Source organism: Pyrus communis, chromosome 1 (assembly GCF_963583255.1).
Source record: "Pyrus communis chromosome 1, drPyrComm1.1, whole genome shotgun sequence".
Classification (NCBI taxonomy): Eukaryota; Viridiplantae; Streptophyta; class Magnoliopsida; order Rosales; family Rosaceae; genus Pyrus; species Pyrus communis.
Genome location: NC_084803.1, coordinates 40,419,676 through 40,443,082, shown reverse-complemented (window position 1 = coordinate 40,443,082; position 23,407 = coordinate 40,419,676). Strand labels below are relative to the sequence as shown.

Below are 23,407 nucleotides of genomic sequence, written 5' to 3'. Positions count from 1 at the left end.
AGTATTGTACTCTTTCGTGTTCGTGGAGTTTGAAATGTCGACTCTGAAATTATACAAAATTAATAAATAAATAAAGAGATGGGTCAAACCAACTAGTCCACCAAGTAAACAGAAATGTGGACTACAAGAAATAAAACATTTAACCTTTAACGTCTGAAGATACGTTTCTCTTTTTCTTTTCATTTTTACCTTTGTTAATTGATTATCTTCAACTGTTCCAACCTTGAATTGTTCAAATTAATAAAAATTAGGACATATTATAGGGTAATTGCAAGTGAGAAGATATTTCAGAACAATTAACAGCAGCTAGCTAGCACATCGACGACGACGACTACTATGTCCGGCCCTCAGTGCTGCTCAAATCCACCAATTCTCAAACCGGAAAGCTACGGAGTAGACAACAGCGATGAAAAACTTGGAGGCCTTAACGTCTACGTTGCGGGCTCCCCTAACTCCAAGCTTGCCATCCTTCTTGTCTCTAATGTCTTTGGTACTTGTAAATTTCTCTAATTGGTTCTAAATCTAATGTTTTGTACCGAGTTTTCATTTCATCGTTGCTAGCTTTCGTTCGCTGAATGTTAGATGTTCGACTTGTCCTGCAGGATATAGAGTTCCAAACTTGAGGTATGGCTGATTCGAACTTTACTTTCTAGTTTCTATCCTTGATCAACGCATTTTCTGTTTTCCTCGCTCTTTAGAACGCGTTGAAGTTATTCGAGACTAATGATGTTTATGTGAATTTCGCTCATTTATGCCGCATTTGAACTTCAGCTTCATGAGGTATGGCTGATACGCTTGCTGAAAGTTTAATGTAATAATCTGGCTTATCCTTGATTAGGAAGCTTGCCGACAACATTGCAGCTGCAGGATTCTTTGTGCTAGTTCCGGACTTCTTCTATGGCGATCCATTTGTACATGATAATGACAGGCCTCTAGCAGTGTGGTTACAAGATCATGGAACGGTTAATCGCTCGCTTTAGCCTCTGTTATATGCTTTAACTGATGGCCCTAGCTACCACTGCCTGAAACTTTGCTAATTGTTTTACTAGGATAAGGGATTTGAGGATGCAAAATCAATAATTAATGCTCTTAAAGGTAAAGGAGTGTCTGCAATTGGAGCTGCCGGCTTCTGTTGGGGTGGTGAGTGGTTACTTTCACATACAACATTTTCAACTGGATGCTTAATTAGTTCCATTGCCCAAGGTAAACCTGTATATAGTTACAGACAGCTGACTAACACACAAAAAATTAACTCGATCGATATTGTTCTCAGCCAAAGTCGTGACTGAACTTGCCAAGTCCGATTTCATCCAAGCGGCTGTGCTGTTACATCCTTCATTTGTTGCTTTGGATGATATTCAGGGTATGAATTTCCACTGCTTAAATGCCAACTTTTTAAGTCTTCTGAAAAGAGAGAGAGCTATGTTCGTTGATAAACATTTTGGTGAATCAATCGGTTGCTAATTTCATCGTCATACTTAAAACGTTCTGTGCTTAAACTTGTTGACAGAGGTTAAAGTTCCCATTGCGATTCAAGGAGCTGAGATTGACGACTATTCTCCACCAGAACTCGTGAAACAGTTCGAGCAGATATTAGCTGCAAAACCCGAGGTGCAGAGATTCAATCTGCAGATGATCAAGCCATTTTCCACAAGTTTTAATTTCGTACATTTAGTTTAAAGACTAAACGAGCTTCTTTCGTTGTAGGTTGATAGCTTTGTGAAGATATTTCCGAAAGCTGAACACGGTTGGACCCTGGGTTACAATGCTGAAGATGAAGAAGCTGTAAAGCGTGCAGAGGAGGCTCATAGAAACACACTGGCGTGGTTCGTTAAGCATGTCAAGTGATTACTTTATTCTCATTCGAGATAAGAACAATATCGAATGCTTCCTGCTGTCTGTAATTTGAGAAGTACCATTGCAAAAATAACTTATCGCGCACATTTCGGTTTAATAATTCTGATACAACGGACAACGTTACATGAAAATAAAATACATGAACCTCTAACAATGTTCAATAAAAGGACTAAGATCAGAAGACATTGTTTTAGCCCTAACACAGTACATCTTCTTTTGACACCTCTCTAATCACTTGAAACATTTGGCATCCAATAAATCCTCCCCCTCGAAAGGCTCATGATCTTCAATCATTTGATTGACACGCTCTTTTTGATCCTCATCAGTGATATCAACCTTACGCCACTCGTACAGATCCATGTCGTAACACTCGTCAATTATGAATTTCGGGATTTCTTGTCCCCGGAAGAGCCACAAGCCTTTAACCTTGAAGGGAGGGGCCGAGCCAATCACCAACATCTTTCCAAACGCGTACTTACGAGCCAAATCCATCCGCTGCAAGAAACCACCCACCTTGTTCAAAGTCACAAATGAAACAGTGTTTTCATCATTGTACTTGTAATCGCAGAACCAAAGAGAGTAACCCTCAGGATCGTACATGTCCCAGAATCCTGCAGAAAGAAGTGAAATGTCATAAAGCGGTATTTAAGAAAAATAGGTACACATATTCACAGTTTCTACAACCTTTACTGAACAAAATCCTTGCCCTTAACAAGAATAGTAATCGTGAATGTCCTAAAAATGGATATCTGAAGGTAGTTAAATAGCAAGATGCCATGTGATTCTTCATCCACAACAAGCACACCTAACAGTTATCTGCCACTCCTATCTTAAAAGGTGTCAAGGTGCTTTGCACCTGACCTGCATTAATAGATACAAGCAATGCATGGCTTGCCTAGTAACTAATCAGATAGAGAAGAGTGGCGATGTTTAAGCGAAACAGTGGCAAAATGACTTAGAGAAGGTAGAGATGTCACAGAGTCAACAGCAAATGGGAGATGGTACGGACTCAACACTGATGGCTACATTATACTTCTCTACTCCATAGATTAGACTAGTTCCACATTGATACGACAGTTCCTTTTTTTTTTTTTTATAATTTTATTCTCAATTGCAAGAATCATGAATTTAGTTGAAGGATATTCCACATTTTGGTCACAAAAAACATAATGAGTCCGAATCTGCTCACCACCCCAACTAGGTGGTGAGCGTTGCCACCCCTTTCAGAACAAAATACTGAACAAGGTACTTGATAATTAAATAATAATTCTTTCCTAATTGGTTCCCTCAAAATCTTGAGATTATTTTCTGTTATCAATTGAATTACTTTCCATCATAAAGTTGATTTGTTTTGATGTTAAAAATTAAAAACAGATAAACAAAAAAGAACTAAAAAAATAAGATAAGATTCGTTTGTATATTTTAGTTGAAAGAGCAACAGCACAAACCAAAGATTTGAAAAAAAAAAAAAAAAAAAAAAAAAAAAAAAAAAAGTGAATTCGGTAATTTGAAGAAGTAATTCATATTGTTCTGTGTGAAAGAGCAATAAAAATGTCTTTTTCAAGCTAAATATTAAATGTTTCGAAGATTAAAAAAATATATCGAGGAGTATAAACCATATTGCAAAGTTTTCAATGATCTGCTTGTACCAGCCTGCTAACAGGTCATAGACAAAAGTACCAGATAACTATATACTGAATGGAAATGCATTACCACATGCAACTTATGAAGACATAGAAAATTAAAAACAAGAAAAGGGTGAAGCCATGTGTATAGTATGTGAAAAAGAATCACCTTTAACAGCAACCTCACGGAAGTTGGTCTTTGTGTTTGAGTAAAGTCTTTTCCAGTCATCCAGAATCATCTTGCTAGGCGGCAAAAGATCAAGAGGATTCTTTGCCTTGGGCTTGGGTGCCTCTTCTTTCGCAGCCTCTTCTAATTTAGGCTTTGCTGATTCTTTCTTGTCCTCTTTCTTTGGCTCATCCTTGGCCTTAGGTTTTGCAGGTTCCTTCGCCTGTGACGGCTTCTTTACTGATTGAATAGATGGAACGGATTCTGCTTGTTTAACTTCACCCAATATCTTGCGGAAATTTGGTTGATTAACTAAGGTCCAAAAGTATCTCTCAACATGAGGAAATTCAGAGGTAAAACTTTTTGTGAATAACCTGCTAAATCCCAGAGTCAAATTACATGTCAGAATGATATCAGCCAAAGTAACAGAATGCCCAACCAGGTACGTGTTGGAAGAAAGATGAGTGTTCAAAGCAGTTAGCGCTCTCTTCAATGCAGAAACCGCAGCTTCCTCAACCTTTGCGCCAAAGAAAACAAATGGTGTAAGTTGTTTTGATATACCCACTTAGATACATACAATGACAACGATGTATAACAGATCTGAATAACTAAATGCAGTAATGGCTAACCGGAGGAAGGTAAACAGAAAAACCAATACGTGGTATTAACCATCGCAAAATATTGGCGTCAATCTCCAGTGTGGCAAAATCAATCCATTGCTCCACACGAGCCTGTCAAAATCAACAATGTGTCAGTAAAAATCACAACTCTACAGAATATGATTTGCAAATCAAATCTGTATTCTAATGAAGATCTCCATCAGCGAAGACTCTAATGTACGTTATGAAGCTTCTTGATTCATATTGACTCATACAATCATAATATGTGACCCAATTATAAATCAAAGTTGCCTTACTTTGTGTGCCAGTAGTTTTGTAACATCTCGTTAACCCAAACAACATGTTCCTCTGTCCGTATCATTAAGGCATTGTATAATTAAATGGGAAGTTATACAAGTGCAAGACAGCCCTCACATCACTCACATATTCAATTAAGGAAGAGCCATAAAGAGGATTATCTGCCTTCAACCGAGTAACTGCAACAAATTATGTCATACGATTAGATTTAAAACTGCAACAAATTAAATGATACAATTAGATTTAAAACAACAACATTTCTAGATATAAAGGAACTTAAAATCTAGCCTCACCGTAGCGTGCAATGGCATTGCTCTCAAAAACAGGGCCATCAGGTGTTTCTAACACAGGAACCTACACAACCAAAAACCAATTCAGGAAAACAAAACCCAGTAAACACACTTCAATAAACATATATTAACTACGCCCAAAAAGAAATAAAGTCCACCTTCCCAATGGGGTTCATTTCGAGAAACTTTGGACTTTTGTTGGACACACCCATCTCAAAATTCTTGACCAGTTCAACCTTGGCACCACTAAACTCAGCAGCAATAAGTGCCTTGAAACCATTTTTGTTGGTGCTTCCGGCGTGCAGCACCTAAAAGAAGAAGATCAAGCACACATAAACATTCCGTTCAGCCGATAAAATTACCCACATCACCTAACCAGTCTTGTGTCCATTTTGCTGTTTTTCCCGGCACCAATGAGCGGTTTTGAGTAAAAGCAACAATCAAAAACAGAGAAAAAGGAAGATCTAAATCGAAAACGAAGTACATTGAGTGCATTGATCATGTTACTGTATGTGTTGGAATCATTTACCATGGAACAAGGGGATCACAGAGTTCAAAGAGTGTAGGTAAAAATCAATGGTAAAAAGTAAGAGAGCACCTCATCAACTCAAGCTCATGTGAAAATTAATCAGTGGTAAAAAGTTTTAACAATGTGATTAAAGCAAGAAGAGAGTTCATCCTCAATCTTTCACAACCGGATTAAATAAATAAAATAAAATGGAGGAGGGAAGATACTTACTAAAGCCATTGGGTCAACGATGACTGTCCAATCCTTGAAAGCTAACCGTTGCAGAGTTGCACTTGCAGAGAGACAGTGAGAGAGAGAGTTCCGGTGGAGTGGATTGTAGAGGACGGATGGGTTTAGGGTTTGTGGAGGGAAATATATGTGCGGTGGTGATCGATTGATTAGGGTTTACAGATTTTTACAAAATAAAATTAAAGATAAAGAAAAAGGTGAAAAAGGTGCTTGCCGAATATGCTCGTGCTTATGCGCGGAATTTTTTTTTTTTTTTTTTTACAAAGAAACTAATGAAAATAATTTGAATGTTTTGAGTTTTAATGATAAGAATAAAATAAAAGATAAAATAAATAATACTGGATTGACTTTTTAGTGTAAAAATATGATTTTTCATTAAATTGAACAGTACCATGGCTTTTTCGTTAAAATTCTTTTTTTTTTAATGTTTTTTTTAACTTTGTTACTTGCTTTTGGGAAAATGAGCTCCTTTGCAAATAATGTATTTGATCGTACAAAGTATATAATCGAAATTGTTTAATTTATTAAATTTTATTTGAATATCGTCTTTTAAAAAATTATTTAAAGGGAAAATTTATTTAAATTCATCTAATATCTTTCTACACCCAACTTAAATTTTAAATGTTAATTGTTTATCCTATTGCATAAGTACTATTCAGTACAAGATGGAATTAATAATAAAAATCAAATTTATCAATAGATCCATATATTATAATTAAACTTTATCATCACCATTTGTTTATCCTACGTTCATTCCGACTAAAACCCTTACATCTGATAGAGAAAAACAAGTTTTTTTTTATTGATGGAAGGTGATTTTGAATTTTGTATGAATATATTGTCTAAAAAATTATTATGTTTTTAAATAAGAAGGACCTTCTAATTAAATTCTGGCCTCGAAAATGTGCTTTGAGAATAACGGCACGTGCACAAACATACCGAGTCCGTACTATTTCCCAAGGGACATGGGTGGGGGAAAGGATACTGGAGTAAGGAATGCTTATGATACGTCACACGTTCATGCCAGTGCTTACTAAACAAGACATTCGTACTCCTCATCAGTGCCGTATAAAGCTAAGATTTTCTTTTGGATGGGACTTGCTATAAGAGCTAAAACATTCTTTCTTTTAAAGGATGTTAATTACAGTACAGAGATTCAGAAAATTGCAGGTTTTCGATTTCTTTGTGTCCACATCAGGCTAGATTAACACGTGGTGCCTATCTATTGTTCATATAAGCGTCATGTAATGGGTTAACAGATATTTTAACGAAAAATTTAACGGATGTACAAAGATGTTTCATAATTCTCACTTTAAGTATGACACTTGGATAAAAAAACTTACTGTTTGAAACTTTAAAAACTACAATACTTTAGGGTACTAAATGAGAATTTTCTAAAATTTATTAGATCCAAATTAAATACATCTGCTTTAGCAGATGAAATGAATACGAAAGCTATGGTTTATTGGTAGAGAAACATTAGCCTCTTCATGGTCGATGACCATGCCCTTGTACAGTGGTAAGTTTGAACTTGAAGGTAATTTATTAGACCACGCGTGGCGTCTTATTATTGGCTTGTTTGAGACCTGTTATCTAGCCCATAAAGTCATTAACTGTTTGACTTTGGGAGATGTGACAAAGGGTGCCGATTAAGTGTTCCGTTTAAAGAGACGCTTAACCACATGATAACATGATATATCGTAACTTATGTCTGACCACGATTGTAAGGATTGTTATCCCATTTGCTGATATTGCGATATTCCTTATCCAACCTCACTAAGAACATTTTACATGAAAATGCTCTTAAAAAAATAATTTATGCCACCATGATTGTCGCTAACACTATCATCAAAACCACCAACGCACCACCATTGTTGCCACCAATTACTCCATCCTCCACCCCCACGAAATCAAGTACTCTAGCAAAAATGACGCTTGCCCTTGGTAATAAATGGGGATCCCATTGCGCATGATGAATCAAATTAAAGGATGAGACAAAAAACAAGGAAAATAATTGAACTAAAACGCATGGATGTAATCATTCGGATAAAAGTAAAATTTAATAAAAGAATGTCCAAATTATAGGCAAATGGTCGTTGGTGGTATCCGCATTGGCAGCCATCACTTCTATACCAGATGTAAAAAGACGTTATTGTCTCATGTCATAACGAAGCAGTACGAAGAAAAAACGAGTTTGTCATCCATGTATAATAAGATACGATATCTCTTGCATTAGAAAAGAAAAAAAAAACAAGATTAGGTAATTGCAAACGTCATCGAACGTATCAATAAAAAATTAGAAAAAATGATTGAAAAGTAGCCGCCCGGCCAAGCACTGCCTCTGCCACTTGTGCTAGTGCTAGTGTACCCGGTTGGAGTCAGTCACTCAGTCATCGGACTGTGCTAGTGCTAGAGCTAGTGTTGTCAACCATCCGCCTCTGCCTCCTCTCCCCACACGCATAAATAGCCAGTGTGGGAGCAGACCAAATCGAATAAAAAACCAAACACAAAAATCAGGATCAAGCTCCGAACCCAGTTGATGGCTACCACTGATGAAACTCAAGTAGGTGGTTCCACGAGCTCTCTCCTTTCTCCTTACAAACTTGGAAACTTCAATCTTTCTCATAGGTAACTTAACTCACTCACTCACTCACTCACTCGCTCAACTTTTTCTACAATATTATATTCTTCTACATTGTGCATTGATTTTGTAGTCTGCTGGAGTAGTTGAGGTTTAGGCGTTGGGTTTTGTTCGTTTGGAAACAGGGTTGCAGAAACTCCCAGTTTTCTAACAAGAAAAATGAAATTACTGGTTATAGGAGGAGCCATGGAGAGACCATGATGGTCCAGGCCCATCTTGATATTTTATTTTTTCATGCAGAAAAGTTTAGTGTTATGCTTATGATTCTCATGGTTTTTAGGTAGGCTCAAGGCCCCAGTTCAACGTTTTTAGTTTAATTTCTTTCATGAGGTTTGATTTGAGGTTGGTGACTTCAATGGAGTTCAAGTAATTCGTTGCTTGTGAGCTTTGGAGGAGGGAGCGAGGAAGAAAGTCTGATAGGCTTGGGGTTTAGATTTAAGGAAGAGGATGATGAGGATGATATCATAGCATATACCTAAACGACGATGCTCGGTTGCTCACCACACGTCAGAGTAATATTTACAAGATTAGGAGAGCATTTCAGATTGAAACTTTTGGGCCCCTTTTAGGCCAAAATCATGTCTCCGTCAAAAATTCATTGGATGGTTTGTTACTTTGTTATGTAACATTTGTATGATCAAATTACTTGTAGAATTGTAAAGCAAGGAATTGGTTTAGTTTGATTGGTTGGATAACTCGGGTTTCGTTTGCGAGTTTGAGTTATGACAGATAATGTGCTGCAACTTTTGAGTCAGTTTGTATTGATGTCTACCGCCATGAACTACTTGCTTTGTGTTCAAGATTGTCTGATTATCGAATTCCTAGACGCGCTCGTGAAGAATACACCGACTGTATCTTTGAAGTTGTAACTATATCATAGAAACTAAAGTAGTCAATCCTTAAAGAAAATAAACTAGGACAGGTGTTACTGAAATTCACTGTAAGCCCCTGATCTTGGACCAAATATATGCATAGATGATGCCTAGAACCGGCTGACATACAGTTTGACAATGTTTCCCAAGATATAAATGGTGCATCATGGGGTGTGACTGTGTGAACTCTGAAGCACTCACCACACCTGAGTTAGTACTTGACCTTGACCGGAAATTATTTAATTCATCTTTGATATTAGATGCACTTGGCTAGGAAAAGTATATCTCCTTTCTCGCTTTTTGGTCGTATTACTTAAATCGTATTCTGTTTAGCAAGATCGGATAATACTTCCTATCAAACTTGTCATAGGCTATCTAGTAGGTGTATTCTGATAATATACTTCTCCCTTGCCTTCTGCAGAGTTGTCTTAGCACCATTGACTAGACAAAGATCTTACGGAGGTGTTCCTCAGCCGCATGCGGTCTTATATTACTCTCAGAGAACATCTAACGGGGGTCTTCTCATAGCTGAAGCCACTGGAATTTCTGACACTGCTCAAGGGTAACTTCACAAAGATTAGCATTTCTCAAGTTTCTTTATGTTAAATTTTATCTTAATTTCAAAGTTTGATAACATTTTTGTTTCTTTAATATGCGAAGGTACCCAGATACTCCCGGTATATGGACAAAGGAGCAAATTGAATCATGGAAACCCATTGTTGATGCTGTTCATGCTAAAGGTGGCATCTTCTTCTGTCAGATTTGGCATGGTGGGAGGATTTCAAATACCGGTGCGTTTCTAAGATACAATTTTGTGACTTCACTTTATGTCATTGAAAGCGTTCGAATCATAAGTGAAAAGTTAGCCCATTGAAGCATCAGAAAGCTGCCTTGATATTCCTGCAACAGAAATCTTTCAGATTGTGAGTCTATCTATATTTTCTTACAGGATTTCAGCCAAATGGGCAAGCTCCAATCTCTTCTACTGACAAGGTACTAGCCCCCCAAATACGAACTAATGGCATTGATGTTGCTGTATTTTCTCCTCCAAGGCGATTAAGGACAGATGAAGTCCCACAAATAGTCGATGATTTCAGACTTGCTGCAAGGAATGCTATGGAAGCTGGTATTTTTGTTTTTACTTAAGTATGAAATAAAATTTGCAAGAACTCAAAATTGCTATCAAAATAAGCAAACGAACCATCTTTAACTTACAAATGTAGTTAAAGGCATAAATTTAATTTGCAGTTTGACTAGATGCGTCACAATAGTTCATGCTAGATTACAAATTATATTCGGTGCACTAAAATTGTTTGTCTGGTATACAGGCTTTGATGGAGTGGAAATTCATGGGGCCCATGGATACCTTATTGAACAGTTTCTGAAAGATCAAGTGAATGACCGAACAGACCAATATGGCGGATCTATGGAGAATCGTTGTCGATTTGCTCTGGAAGTCGTTGAAGCTGTTGCTAACGAGATAGGAGCGGATAAAGTTGGAATTAGGTTATCTCCATTTGCTAACTATAATGGATCAGTGGATTCAGATCCCGAAGCGTTGGGCCTTTATCTGGCCAATGCGTTGAACAAATATGGGATCCTGTACTGCCATATGGTTGAGCCGAGGATGAAGACAGTTGGAGAAAAAAGTGATTGCCCCCAGAGTCTTGTACCCATGAGAAAGGCTTTTAATGGTACATTCATTGCTGCTGGTGGTTATGAGGAGGTGGATGGGAACAATGCTGTGGCTGAGGGCCGTGCAGATCTTATCGCTTATGGTCGTTGGTTCTTGGCTAACCCAGACTTGCCGAAGAGGTTCGAGCTTAATGCTCCTCTGAACAAATACAACAGAAGCACATTCTACGTGTCTGAACCGGTTATTGGCTACACTGATTATCCGTTGCTTGACACCACTGCATAGGATTCGTGCAGCATATGGAAGCTTGTACACTCTTATGTTTCTGAAATCTGCGCATTAGTCTGCGTACGTGTTTTCGTGTTGCTTTTCTTGCACGGTTTGGATAACTAGAGAAAATAACGAATCGAGGGGCAGAAGTTGGCTGACAAGATTGTAAAATTCTCATTTGTATAATAAGTTTCTGCATTGTTCGATCTGTATCAAGTGTTGTATTGTAGCTTGTGTGGTTAACTGATGAATATGCTAACTGATTGCATGCCAAGCCAATGAGTTTAATAAAGATAGTTTGTGATGATCATCTTATTATGATTAGTGGAATTTAACGGATACCTAAGAAATAACAGTATAATTAACCTCTAAACTTTTGACTGTATCTTTGTTTAACTGGCTTTTGGATGTATCTTTGATTCGCCTTCAATTTGGAATCAACAATACCATTTAATTTCTTAATCATCATTTGAAGATCACTCCTATGGAAAATCATTCGATTTAATCATCCAAATGTATTAAATAAATGAACAATTCATCATGAATATGATACTTGGTACCTACACCTTTGATTTATTCTATACATTTGAATGACTAAATGTTGTCCGATTCAAATGAGTTTTTGTAGGGGTGATGTTCAAATGAGAATTAAGAAATTGAACGGTTCAAATTATGAAATGTGTACAGTAATATATATTTGCATGTGGGAATGAGCTCATCCCTTAAGGGGGAATGCAAGTATTATCCATATAATAAAAGTGGTAAATTATGATAATTCAACGTTTTGGATTTGAGGGTGATATGAATCTCTATCTCTAACCATCTCTCGTTAATGCTACGAATCCTTCTTAGATAATGTTACATTGGGCTCCAAACTAACCCTTTGTGTAAGAATGTGTCCCGGAATTTACGTAAGAAAATGGGTATTTTTGTATTTTTTCACTAAGTTAGGGGGATACCTTCCTTTTTAAAATTATTTTTTTAGCCTTAATTGGTGAGCCCAAGGGGCCCACCCCCTGTTTTGTCCTCGGTTCCCTTTCCCTTTTCTTTTCTTTTTCTGAAAAGTCTTCTCTTCTCTCTTCTCTCTTTCTTCCTTCGTGCTCTTTCTTTCTCCCCTAATCTCGGTGCTCATTCCTCCGACAAGAACACACACACACACACCCATGCCCACACCTATAACTCTTTTCTAACCCCGTGGTTGTGTTTTGGACGTCAAACCATGAAGAAACCACCTCGGAGACATTTCCCAGTTTTCCGGCGAACACCACCGCTTTCGAGGCAATTTCCGGCCAAACCACGGCGAGTTGGCCGGCGTGCGAGGTATCAATCTCTTCGTCTCGCTGAGTACTACAACTTTCCTTTTTGTTTCACCTAATTTCATTGAGTATTGAAGAAGTCATGCTCATTTGAATCTTACCCAGTTCCGACGGACACCCGTGGCTTCCAGGTTGTTTTCCGTCCAACTACGACCACGATGACGGGAACCAAGGGTATATTTCGATTCCTTACCTTCAGGGCTTCAATTTGGTATATTGAATGACATGTTTTGGTTGAGTTTTGAGCTCCAACGGAGCTTGGGAATTTTTCGGCCGAAAACCGGCCTTCTCCCTCCTTGGAATCCGGCGACCACCAAACCCAAAGGCCTTTGGGCCTTTCCTGCCAAGCCCAAAACCTGGGCAGCCCAACCCAAGCCTTTTATTATTTGTATTTTTTTGTTTTGTTAATTTTAAGGCCTTTGGGCCGTTTCATTTAGGGCCTTTGGCCCATTAACTCTAAACCCATTAGACCCAAACCCTTAGGCCCAAACCTGGATCCAACCCAAGTCCAAACCCTTTAACCCAATCCGGATCCAAGCCCAAACCCATTACCCTTTTTTAATTAGGCCTTTGGGCCGTGAGGTTTCAAACCCAAACCCATTTTCCTTCTAACCCAAACCCAACCCACCTAAAACCTAACCCAATTACCCTAACCCAAAACCCTAAAGCCCAAACCCGTGACCCTGACCCGTGACCCGTTGACCCGGTCAACGGTTGACTTTTTGGGTTTTCGTGCGGGACCCCTCCTAGGCTAATTTCGACATTCTGAACCCGTTTTCGATGTCCGTTTTCCCAAATTCAATCGTTTGAGTAGAGTTTGACTAAATGTACCGTTTATGTGCTTAGGGGCGTTTAATTGTGGCGTTTCCGTCTTCGCTAGTTGCGTGGCTCTTCGGCAGCTAAGTACTGTGAGTGGACCCCTTCTAAAAATGCATGTTTTAATGGTAGAATTGCATACACAGAAAAGCATGACTTTATGATTATGTTTTATGAAACGTTTTGAGATAACATGCTTACTGAGGCTAGTTTGAATTATTACTATTTTTCCTATAACCCATGTTCTTATAGAATATCTGATGGATGACGATATGATATTTAGAACATGTTTAGAACACTTCTTTATAGTATAGATGATGGATGACTTTATACTATGAAGTTGATTTTCAATATATGTATGTTCACTGGTTTTGTACTTACCTAGTGGTCCTTTCCGCTACGGGATGTAGGGATAGATCCGGTCCGTCCCGGGCGACGGTTTGGTGTTGGCATAGGGCCTGGAGTGTGTTTTCCTCTGACTGTCTGCTCAGAGACGGGGAGCCGGCAAGGGGCCTGAAGTGCATTTTCCTCTGACTGTCTGCTCAGAGACGGGGAGCCGGCATGGGGCCTGAAGTGTTATATCGGACATTCACTAGTGATTACTATTTTTATGCGAATTATGATTTGAGATATTGCACGACATGCTAGATTTCGAAAAACCTATGTTTATCATTATATTTGTGTTTTCATAAAACCTGGGGGTTAGTATGTTGATAACTATTTTATTATATATATCAACTTGGTCCACTCATGTTTGTTTTGCGCCCCCTTCAGGACTTAGAATCGAGGCATACAATCCTGACGTCCAGGCACTTCCGCATCGGCATCTTCGAGTCCTCTCGGTGTAGGACCCACTCATTTGTTTCATTCAATTTTACATTATTTTCTTTTAGTGTTATAGATTAGAGGTGTGCTCTGAACACGGTCCTTATTTGCATATTAATTATTCTTTTATATTTATAAACCTTATTTATCCCTTGTTGTCAGCATTTGCACTCAATAAATGGTTTTCGTCACCCACGGGTGTCGGCCAGCACGTGCCTATCTTGGTATTCGAGGAATATCGGGGTCGGGGCGTGTCACTTTGTAAAGGATGTCATCATACCAGTTGTAGCTTCTAAGGTTGCCTAGTTCCTATGATTCGATTTGTAATGTGATTGAGCATTCTAACGATCTTGATATCTTGTGGTACAAGAAGTTGTAGCTTCATTGAAGGGGTTTTGTCGTTTCGAACAAAGGTTGGATAAACATGTTGAGAACTCTATTGAGAGGGTATTTGCTAGCCTAAATGTAGGTTCCAATTATCCTAAATGTAGGTTCCAATTATCCTAAATCTAGTGGATTTTCTGACAGTCAAAAGACGGAAAAACTAGAAGAAGGAGGAAAAGAAATAGGATAATAAGCCCAACTTTGCTCCCAAACAGGTTGCCACTTAGGATTCAAACAACAATACTTGTAAACATTTTGACAAATTGCATTATGGGAAGTGTTGGTTTGAAGGAAAACCCAAAAGCACCATGTCAAAATGTTTGTGCTCAAATTGCCCATGGAATAGGTGCACAAAAATATTTGTGGTCAAATGCAGGAAACAAGTGCTTTTTGTTGTTCACAGACGACCGCACAAGAATGACTTGAGTCTATTTCTTGAGGCACAAGTCAGGTGCATTTGAACATTTCAAAAAGTTTAAAGCAATGACTGAGTTGCAGCGTGGATACAAGGTGAAGTGTCTTAGAAGTAACAAAGGGGGAGAATTCATGTCCACTACGTTTATTGAGTTTTGCTTACCACTTCAATTCAAGGGCAGGTAACCATGGGTTACACACCTTAGCAAAGTGGTGTTGCTAAGAGAAAGAACATGACTGTTGTTGAAATGGTGAAGGTAATGTTGCATGGAAAAGGCATGCTATATCAATTTTGGGCAGAAGTTTTGCATATAGCAGTGTATTGACTCAACATATGGCCTACTAGAGCCTTGAATAAAATGATACCTTTTGAAGCTTATAGTGGTAGAAAACCAAGGATTGCTCATCTCAAGAATTTTGGTTCTTTGTGCTATGTGCTTGTTCCTTTAAATTTGAGACACAAGATTGAAGGTAATAGCTAAAAATGCATTCATATAGGCTATGGTACAAGTGAAAAAGGGAACAGGCTGTACAATCCTAGTACAAAGAAGGTTATCTTGTTTGGAGATGTGTTGATGAAAATGGCAGATGGGATTGGAGAACAAACACTTAAGAGTATGTTACATCCCCTCTCATCTCACAAGATGAATCAACTCAAATTGTTGATGATCCTAACTCTCAAGAGGAAAGTGAACTGTCTCCGAGTTGTGATTTGAATTTGAATTTGAGCTTGAAATGGAACCTGAAATTCAAATCAATAATATAATTAGTGGAGTGATAGAACCTGAAATGGAACAAGGAATGACAAGATCTCTTGTCACTGATGCGTGGTTTTTACGCACACAAATTAAACCCTCTTTTCGTCAAATTGTAGTATATGTATAAGTAGGGATCGTTCTGGACCGGGGATTAGGAGGGATTGTTAATCACTTGGATTTGACTCAAAAACGTAAAATAACAATATGAAACACTATACTAGACTCAAAGAATGCAAAACTAAACTTTAAAACACTCAAACAAACCAAAAGACTCAAAACAACACAAACACACTCAAATCTGCCTAAAAACCACTTTCTGGGCAGATTTGAGCACAAACACAAATTTGGACGAATTTGTTTAACAAATTGAATCAAAACACTTATAAACACAAACTAAAAGTATTTCTAACTAATCTAACACTTTAAAATAAATGGGGATTGAGATTTGGACGAAAATAAACTAAATGGACAGATTCTAATTAAAACAGATTATAAAAACGAAATTGATGAAATGAAATGAATGGATGATAGAATAGCTAAAGGGTTCATCTCCACATAAGTTAAACTTACATAATAAAAAGACTTCCAATTGCATTTCAATAAATTATTAAACTCATCACCCCGGGTCAATTAGGTCCGCTTAAATTAACCGTCAAGTTTTCCTTAAGTTAATGAATTGGATGGGTTAGCGCAACGCAATTCACAACATTCTCCAAAAGTCCTTTACGTGAACAACACAATAAAGATACAATCAAAGATCATTAAGCATTATGAAAACTATAAGTGTTGACGAGGCATTCGTTACTATGATGAGCATGAAACTCGTGCCAAGAATTCATTTAACGCGATTGTTTATAAGCAACCTCCACTACTTGTGAATATAAGTTCGTAACTATTAGGTGAAACTCACTTATATTCTAGCGTCATATTCATGCATGAAAATTAAGCGTGCACTCTCAATAAACATACATAAATAAGTTATCAATCAAACGGTTAAACAAATTGAATCCATAACTTATGAAACGTAATTAGAAGTAATCAAATCAAAATGCAAGCATAAACATTTATTTCGAATCCCCCCCTAGCCAAGGGGGGTTTAGTTCCTCATGGTACAAAACAAAGAGAATCAAAGAAACACCTAAACATTCCAACAACTCAAACTTGAATTGTATGAACGTTTAGGCCCTCTTCTCTTCCATGCCTCATTCGTACAAAACAAAGAGTATTGAAATTAAACATAGAAATCAAAGAAACACCTAAACATTCCAACAACTCAAACTTGAATTGTATGAACGTTTAGGCCCTCTTATCTTCCTCTTCGTTGTAGCACAAGGTCTAGGGATAGTTTGATGGTGTGAATGGTTTGGGGAGTGGTGGAGGAATGGAAGAGGAGTTGTGGAGATGGAAGGATGGTGTTTGGATTGTAAGGGAGAGCACGGCACAAAGATGGTTTGATGGTCTACATTTCTGCAATGGATGAGTTTATGAATGGAATGGATGGACTTTGTGAAGGGCACGGTCCCAAGGGACCAATTTCTGTTGTGAATGAATGAATTGGAAGAGTGTGTGAATGAGTATTTATAGGTGAAATGGGGGGAACATGACAGCTAGGTTGCATGTGCAAATGCTGGAATGGTATGGTGAGTGAATGTGCACGGTTTTGAGTGTTGTTGGTGCTGGAATGGTATGGGTTGTGCACGGCATGAGTGGTGGATGAGTGCATGTGGAATGAATGATTTCTTAGTGAGTGGATGCATGTGTTGATTAAAGGGGGAATGCAAAGGAAAAGCTGGAAAGTGGAGGGAGAGCCACGGCAATGATGATTTCTGGTGGTGTATGTTTGAATGGTGCATGTGGGTGAATGTGTGGCTGAAATGTAAAGGGGGGAAGATGATGAATGCATGTGCACGGCATGGGTATTTTCTGGAATGTTGAATGTGCATGTGAAGTGGCTGATTAGAATCTAGGGTGCATGTGGAGTGGCTTTGTGGCTGAAATGATGAAGTGAGATGCATGTGAATGCAAAGGGAGGCCACGGCAATGAGTGGTGTGAATGATTGAATGTGCATGTGGGTTGATTATTTAAAGGGAGTGCATGTGGATTAAAGGTTGGAATGAACATGAAATGCACGGTTTTGAGAGGATTTCTGGTGGTGAATGGGTGTATGTTTGAATGATTAAAGGGTGTGGAAGATGGCTGGAAAGTGTATGAATGGTGGAGGAAAGGTGGAAGTGCATGTGGAATGTGATGGGAATGCAAGAGGGGGGAGCTGGAAATGCATGTGTGATGCACGGCTTTTGGGCAGATTTAAGGATGAAAATATGTTGATGGTTTATGGAGATGCATGTGCAATGGATAAAGAAAAGGTTTAAATGTCCTAGAACTAAAGAGAACAAGGTTCCAACACTTTGGTCTTCAATTAGGTCTTCAATTTCGTCCAACACTTTTGGCTCCAAGCATAAGCTATCCATCCTTAGCCCAAAAGTGCTCCAAAAGTCTCCAAAGTGCATCTTTTTGCTCCTTTAGCCCTTTGGACCTACAAACACACGAAAATAGCTTAAAGTACTAAAATAACTAAAGAAACATAACGTAAATGCACGAGAACAAGCCATTTAAGTCGCATGAATATGCTCCTATCAGTCACAACCCCTCTCATCTCACAAGATGAATCAACTCAAATTGTTGATGATCCTACCTCTCAAGGGGAAAGTGAACTGTCTCCGAGTTATGATTTCGCATCACAGAAATGGTTGACTGATGTGTTAGCTCAATGTAGCGTATGTATTATGGAGCCTGATAACTATGAAAAAATAGCTCATGACGACTTATGGAAAAGGGCAATGCAAGCTGAGATTGATATGATTGAGAAGAATCACACTTGGAAATTGGTAAAAAAATAACCATTCGATAAACCTGTCATTGGTGTAAAGTGAGTTTACAAGACAAAACTGAACTTGAATGACACATTACAGAAGAATAAAGCCAGATTGGTAGCAAAAGGCTATTCCTAAAACCCTGGATTATACTTCAATGAAATATTTGCTCCAGAACAATAAGAACCTTACTAACCTTGGTAGCTCAAAAAGGGGTAGAAGTTGTATCTACTAGATATAAAGTCTGTATTTCTTAATGGAGTACTTAAGCAAGAAGTTTATGTTGATCAGCCTCTAGGTTTTATAGTCCAAATGAAGAAGATAAAGTATACAAGTTCAACAAGGCTCTCTATGGTCTAAAACAAGCTCCTAGATCTTGGTATGATGAGATAAACTCTTATTGCTCCAAAGGTGGATTGCAGAAAAGTCTAAGTGAAGCTACTCTTTACACCAAAACTAATGGAAACTTAGGTATAATCATTGTATCTCTCTATGTGAATGACATTATTTATACTCGAAGTTTTCCATCAATACTTGAAGACTTCAAGAGTGACATGATGAAGCATTATGAATGACTGATTTGGGGCCTTACATTATTTTCTTGGTATGAAAATTGTCCAAACTGAAAAGAAAAAAAACATTTTCATTCACCAAAAGAAATATGCTATGAAATTACTTGAGAAATTTGGATTGAATGATTGCAAATGAGTTAGGACTCCACTTGCTATGAATGATAGATTGTGCAAAGTTGATGGTAGTAAGGCTGAAGCTGAGTATAGGAAGATAGTGGGGAGATTGCTTTACTTAACTGCTACAAGGCCATATTTCATGTTTGCTACCAGCCTTTTCTCAAGATTCATGCGTAGTCTGACTAAGAAACACATGGAAACTGCTAAAAGGGTTCTGGGATATGTTCATGGCACATTGGATTATGGCCTTTAATACATCAAATGAAAAATTGCACTTCTTATAAGCTACTGTAATAATGATTGGGATGAAAGTGAAGATGACATGAGAAGTACTTATGGATATGGATTCAATCTTGGATCTGGTGTGTTTTCTTGACCTTCAATCAAGCAAAACACAGCTGCACTCTCTACTGCAGAAGTTGAGTATGTCAGTGCAGCAGAGGCAACTTCTCAAGCCAAATGGTTGAGATTTGTGTTAGAAGATTTTGGTGAAGAACAAATTGAACATACTTAGCTGTTTTGTCACAATACCTCAACTATAGCTATGACAAACAATCTTGTCTTCCATCAGAAGACAAGGAACATCACTAGAAACTTACGTTTCATTCGAGAAGCAATCCAAGAGAATAAAATTTAAATTGTTTTATGCAAAATAGAACAACAAATGGGAGACATCTTGACCAAGGCATTGCCAAAGGACAAGCTTACATACTTCAAAGGAATGCTCCGAGCAAAATCAGCTATAGGTTTAGAAGGGAGTGTTGGAATGTAAGCTTTGAAGCTGATACTTTGAACGAATCATTTGAATTTTTGAAAATTTTAAAGTTGTTCTTAGTTTGCAAATAAAGGGCTGAAATTAGAACTAGCTCATAGGCTAGATTGCATAACAAATAAGTATTTAAGTTAGTCATGTGCACTGTACATAGGTCATGCTTGTTGTGTGAGTGGGAGTGCAACGGCTACTTAGCTTGCATCCACATCACTCTTGTGATGTAATCCAAATCTATCAATACAGAACCAACGACTTCATTCCTTCTGCCTCTCATTACTCTCTGCAATTATATGTTCTTCAATCACTCATTGATACATACTTTGTAGTACAAAAACCATAAACGAAATCTATAAACTAACACCACATGTTCACTGTTGAGAATGAATCCCACATTGATGGGAGGAGGGACTTTACATGGGTTTATAAGAGGTTGGGTTACTCCCCATATTGCTAATTGATTTTATGGTGGAACTTTAACTTTCTTCACGGTTCAGAGCAGGTATTTCCACGTGTGAAGCCAAACGGCCACACGCATTCCACGTTATCCAGTTGTGTTGTCCACGAGTTAGGCTTGAATATTCGCCACACGTGAGGGGGCGTGTTAAGAATGAATCTCACATTGATGAGATGAGAGACCTTGCATGAGCTCCCATAAATTTTAAATAGGTGGTTATAAACGGGTACCCGTTTAACGGTTTATTTTAATACATATAAAATAAAAATAAAATAAAATAAAACTAAAAACCCTAAAGTGTTCGATCTCTCTACCACGACCCAGACTCTTGCGTCAACCGCTCGTCTCTCTCTCCTTGCTACCTTCTCTCACATCTTCGTCGTTCATTTCTCTCTCCTCGCTGCTCATCTCTATGCCCATCTCGATCTCCCCCCGCCCACCCCTCAGCTTTTGTTGTTTTGAAAGGTGCAGACAAGGCTACCAATTGCGCAATCTTTCATAATGAAAAATAGTATTGTCCTGGTTTTTACATGTTTTATATGTACTTATGTAGTCAAGTTCGAGTTTTTTTTGGTTGAGTTTACATCTTTTGTAATGACTTTCAAGTTGAACACTTTGCATTTTTGTGTCTGAACCGGAAATGCATGTTCCTGTGATGCAGATTGTTATAGAAGTATATTTTAGCCAGAAGTTGGTGCATGTATCATTATTTGTTCAGAAATTGGTGCTGAAGGAGAAAAGGAAAAAAGGTCAGGCAAGCAAGTGTTATACAATTAAATTGTTTGTAAACTATTATTTTACCTTGATAACAGTTAAAAATATTGTTCGTAAACTATTATTTCAATTATTGGAATGGTATGAGGATTTAAAAGATTAAAATACATAAATGAATGCTAAACGCACCTATAACGGTAGATAATTATCCAAAAAAGAAAATTATGACAAATTTTTTTATTTTTTTTTAAAATTTTTAAGTTGTTAAAAGAACATGCAGACGAGTAAAAAAAGATAAATGGGTAACAAAAAATTGGTAAATGGGTAAGCAGGTAAACAGGTAAATAGTTATGGTTAAATGGGTACGCAGTTATGAGTATAGTTAACCGTTTATAAACGATAATGTGTTTGGGTATGAGTATAACCGTTTAACCAATTATTCAACGGGTAAACAGTTACGCGAGTAAAAACATAAACGATTATAGATAAATAACGGCATTACCTGTCCGTCATAACCATTGCTAATCCCCAATCCAACCCCTCGAAATCATTTACTCTAGCAAAAGTGAAGAATAAGTGACGAATGACGATCCCATTGCACATGAAGAGTCAAATGAAAGGTTTTGAGACAAAAAAATAAAAAATTGACCTAAAAAGCATGGATGCAATGATTTGTTCAAAAGTAAAATGCTAATAAAAGAAAGTCCATATTTATTATAATTAATCTTATCTTATCTTTTACAGAGAAAGCCAGAGGAAAAGTGCACAGTGTGAAACCCAACTTCGACAAAAATAATTGGATGAAAATACTCCTCGGCTAAAAAAATTTCAAAGCATGAAATATGAATGCATAAAATAATTGAAGGTAATTTGGTAAATTTATTTTTAAATAATTTACACAACAGTGCACATCCAGCCAAATTTTTGGTGTCACGCATGGTTGGACCAAAATGCCCCTCAGCCACAAAAAATACAACAGCAAAATTGAATGCAGTAAGGGTAATTTAGTAATTTGGCTATTATAAAAATATAATATAAATATATGTGGGAAGAGATAAAAGAATAAAAAAAATGAAGGGGAAGAAAGAAAAAAAAATAAACAAATGAAAAAAAACATTTAAAATGTATAAATCACGGGTAGCATGCTGTGATTCAAAAAATGCATTTTACACACAATTGTTTATTAAATATTATTTCTCAATCTTTAATTAAGAGGTGCATAGTGCCGGTTATAAAAAAGTTTCTTGCACATGTATAATGTAATTCAATTAATTGTCAAATGATCATTTTTTTTTATTTTTTATTTTTTAATAAAAAAAAGTCTTTCGCACGCGAATAATAATGTGATTAAATTAATGTCAAATGATTTTTTTTTTAACAAATAATATGATCTATACTAAGGGAGAGGGAATGCGCTTAGCCTTACAATGGGATAACAATAATGTAATTCAATCAATTGTTTATTAAATATCATTTTCTCTATTCCTAAAGTAAATTTTATACAAACCGATTTTATTATGTTAATTCAGCGATTTTAATTGGTTTATGAGGGGTTTGTTCTAACATGATCGAAAATTATTCATTTACTTCAAATATTTAATTTTCCTTTTGTCAATTTACATATATAAATACATTTAAAACGTGTAAATCGCACATGGCAAGCTATGTTTCAAAAAAATGCCTTTTGCACGCTCGTGAACGTGTGCGTGAAGGCTAGTTATAATAAAAGAAATAACAAGTGAAACCAAAATATTTATTATAATTAATTTACCATAAAAATATTTAATAAATATAAACATAAAAGTATATATTTATGTTTCAGCAAAGCCCAAATGTTTTCTTGGCTCTTTGTGTCACATCCCAACCCTCAGCTCCAACTATATTATCCGCTTTGGCATTCCCTGCCCGAAGACAGAGCTACCGCACGGTTTTGTTTCTGTGGACCGGTACTCAGCCGTAGCCAGCGCCTGCTCTCCCCTCAGGGAGTCCACAAAAGGCCTAGTTGAAACTTAAGGTTGGCAATGGATATATAAGGCCCAAAGACCACGCCCTCACGGGCGATGTGGGATACTACAATCCACCCCCCTTAAGGAGCCCGACGTCCTCGTCGGCACACCACGACCGTGAGTCTGGCTCTGATACCAAATTGTCACATCCCAACCCTCAGCTCCAACTATATTGTCTGCTTTGGCATTCCCTGCCCGAAGATAGAGCTACCGCACGGTTTTGTTTCTGTGGACCGGTACTCAGCCGTAGCCAGCGCCTGCTCTCCCCTCAGGGAGTCCACAAAAGGCCTAGTTGAAACTTAAGGTTGGCAATGGATATATAAGGCCCAAAGACCACGCCCTCACGGGCGATGT

The 23,407-nt window shown here is 37.6% G+C and overlaps 3 protein-coding genes and 1 long non-coding RNA gene across 5 annotated transcripts; 3 read left to right on the top strand and 1 right to left on the bottom strand.

Annotated features, from left to right (window-relative positions):
* The first annotated feature begins 238 nt into the window (after positions 1 to 238).
* Positions 239 to 1,941, top strand: LOC137710066 (endo-1,3;1,4-beta-D-glucanase-like). 2 transcript variants are annotated; one of them, XM_068449025.1, is made up of 7 exons: positions 239 to 490; positions 603 to 624; positions 839 to 962; positions 1,050 to 1,203; positions 1,274 to 1,363; positions 1,511 to 1,611; positions 1,708 to 1,941. In XM_068449025.1, exons 1-7 carry the CDS (start codon positions 337 to 339, stop codon positions 1,846 to 1,848), a joined length of 786 nt encoding a protein of 261 aa, XP_068305126.1. In that variant the 5' UTR covers positions 239 to 336; the 3' UTR covers positions 1,849 to 1,941. The 2 variants fall into 2 exon arrangements, with proteins under 2 accessions (XP_068305126.1, XP_068305133.1); XM_068449032.1 differs by having other exon boundaries at positions 241 to 490; positions 1,050 to 1,140.
* On the bottom strand, positions 1,900 to 5,767 carry LOC137710059 (elongation factor 1-gamma-like). Its single transcript, XM_068449017.1, has 7 exons — positions 5,595 to 5,767; positions 5,014 to 5,163; positions 4,859 to 4,919; positions 4,692 to 4,744; positions 4,278 to 4,379; positions 3,652 to 4,165; positions 1,900 to 2,468 (listed from the first exon to the last, which is right to left on the bottom strand). The coding sequence occupies exons 1-7, from the start codon at positions 5,601 to 5,603 to the stop codon at positions 2,089 to 2,091; spliced, it is 1,269 nt and encodes a 422-aa protein (XP_068305118.1). The 5' UTR covers positions 5,604 to 5,767; the 3' UTR covers positions 1,900 to 2,088.
* Positions 5,768 to 7,878: 2,111 nt separating this feature from the next.
* Positions 7,879 to 11,394, top strand: LOC137747226 (putative 12-oxophytodienoate reductase 11). Its single transcript, XM_068487298.1, has 5 exons — positions 7,879 to 8,240; positions 9,547 to 9,687; positions 9,786 to 9,916; positions 10,075 to 10,251; positions 10,454 to 11,394. The coding sequence occupies exons 1-5, from the start codon at positions 8,152 to 8,154 to the stop codon at positions 11,044 to 11,046; spliced, it is 1,131 nt and encodes a 376-aa protein (XP_068343399.1). The 5' UTR covers positions 7,879 to 8,151; the 3' UTR covers positions 11,047 to 11,394.
* Positions 11,395 to 12,508: 1,114 nt separating this feature from the next.
* LOC137730000 (uncharacterized) lies at positions 12,509 to 14,103 on the top strand. Its single transcript, XR_011068075.1, has 3 exons — positions 12,509 to 12,521; positions 13,194 to 13,255; positions 13,938 to 14,103. It is a non-coding gene; the product is annotated as an uncharacterized lncRNA (long non-coding RNA).
* The last annotated feature ends 9,304 nt before the right edge of the window (positions 14,104 to 23,407 follow it).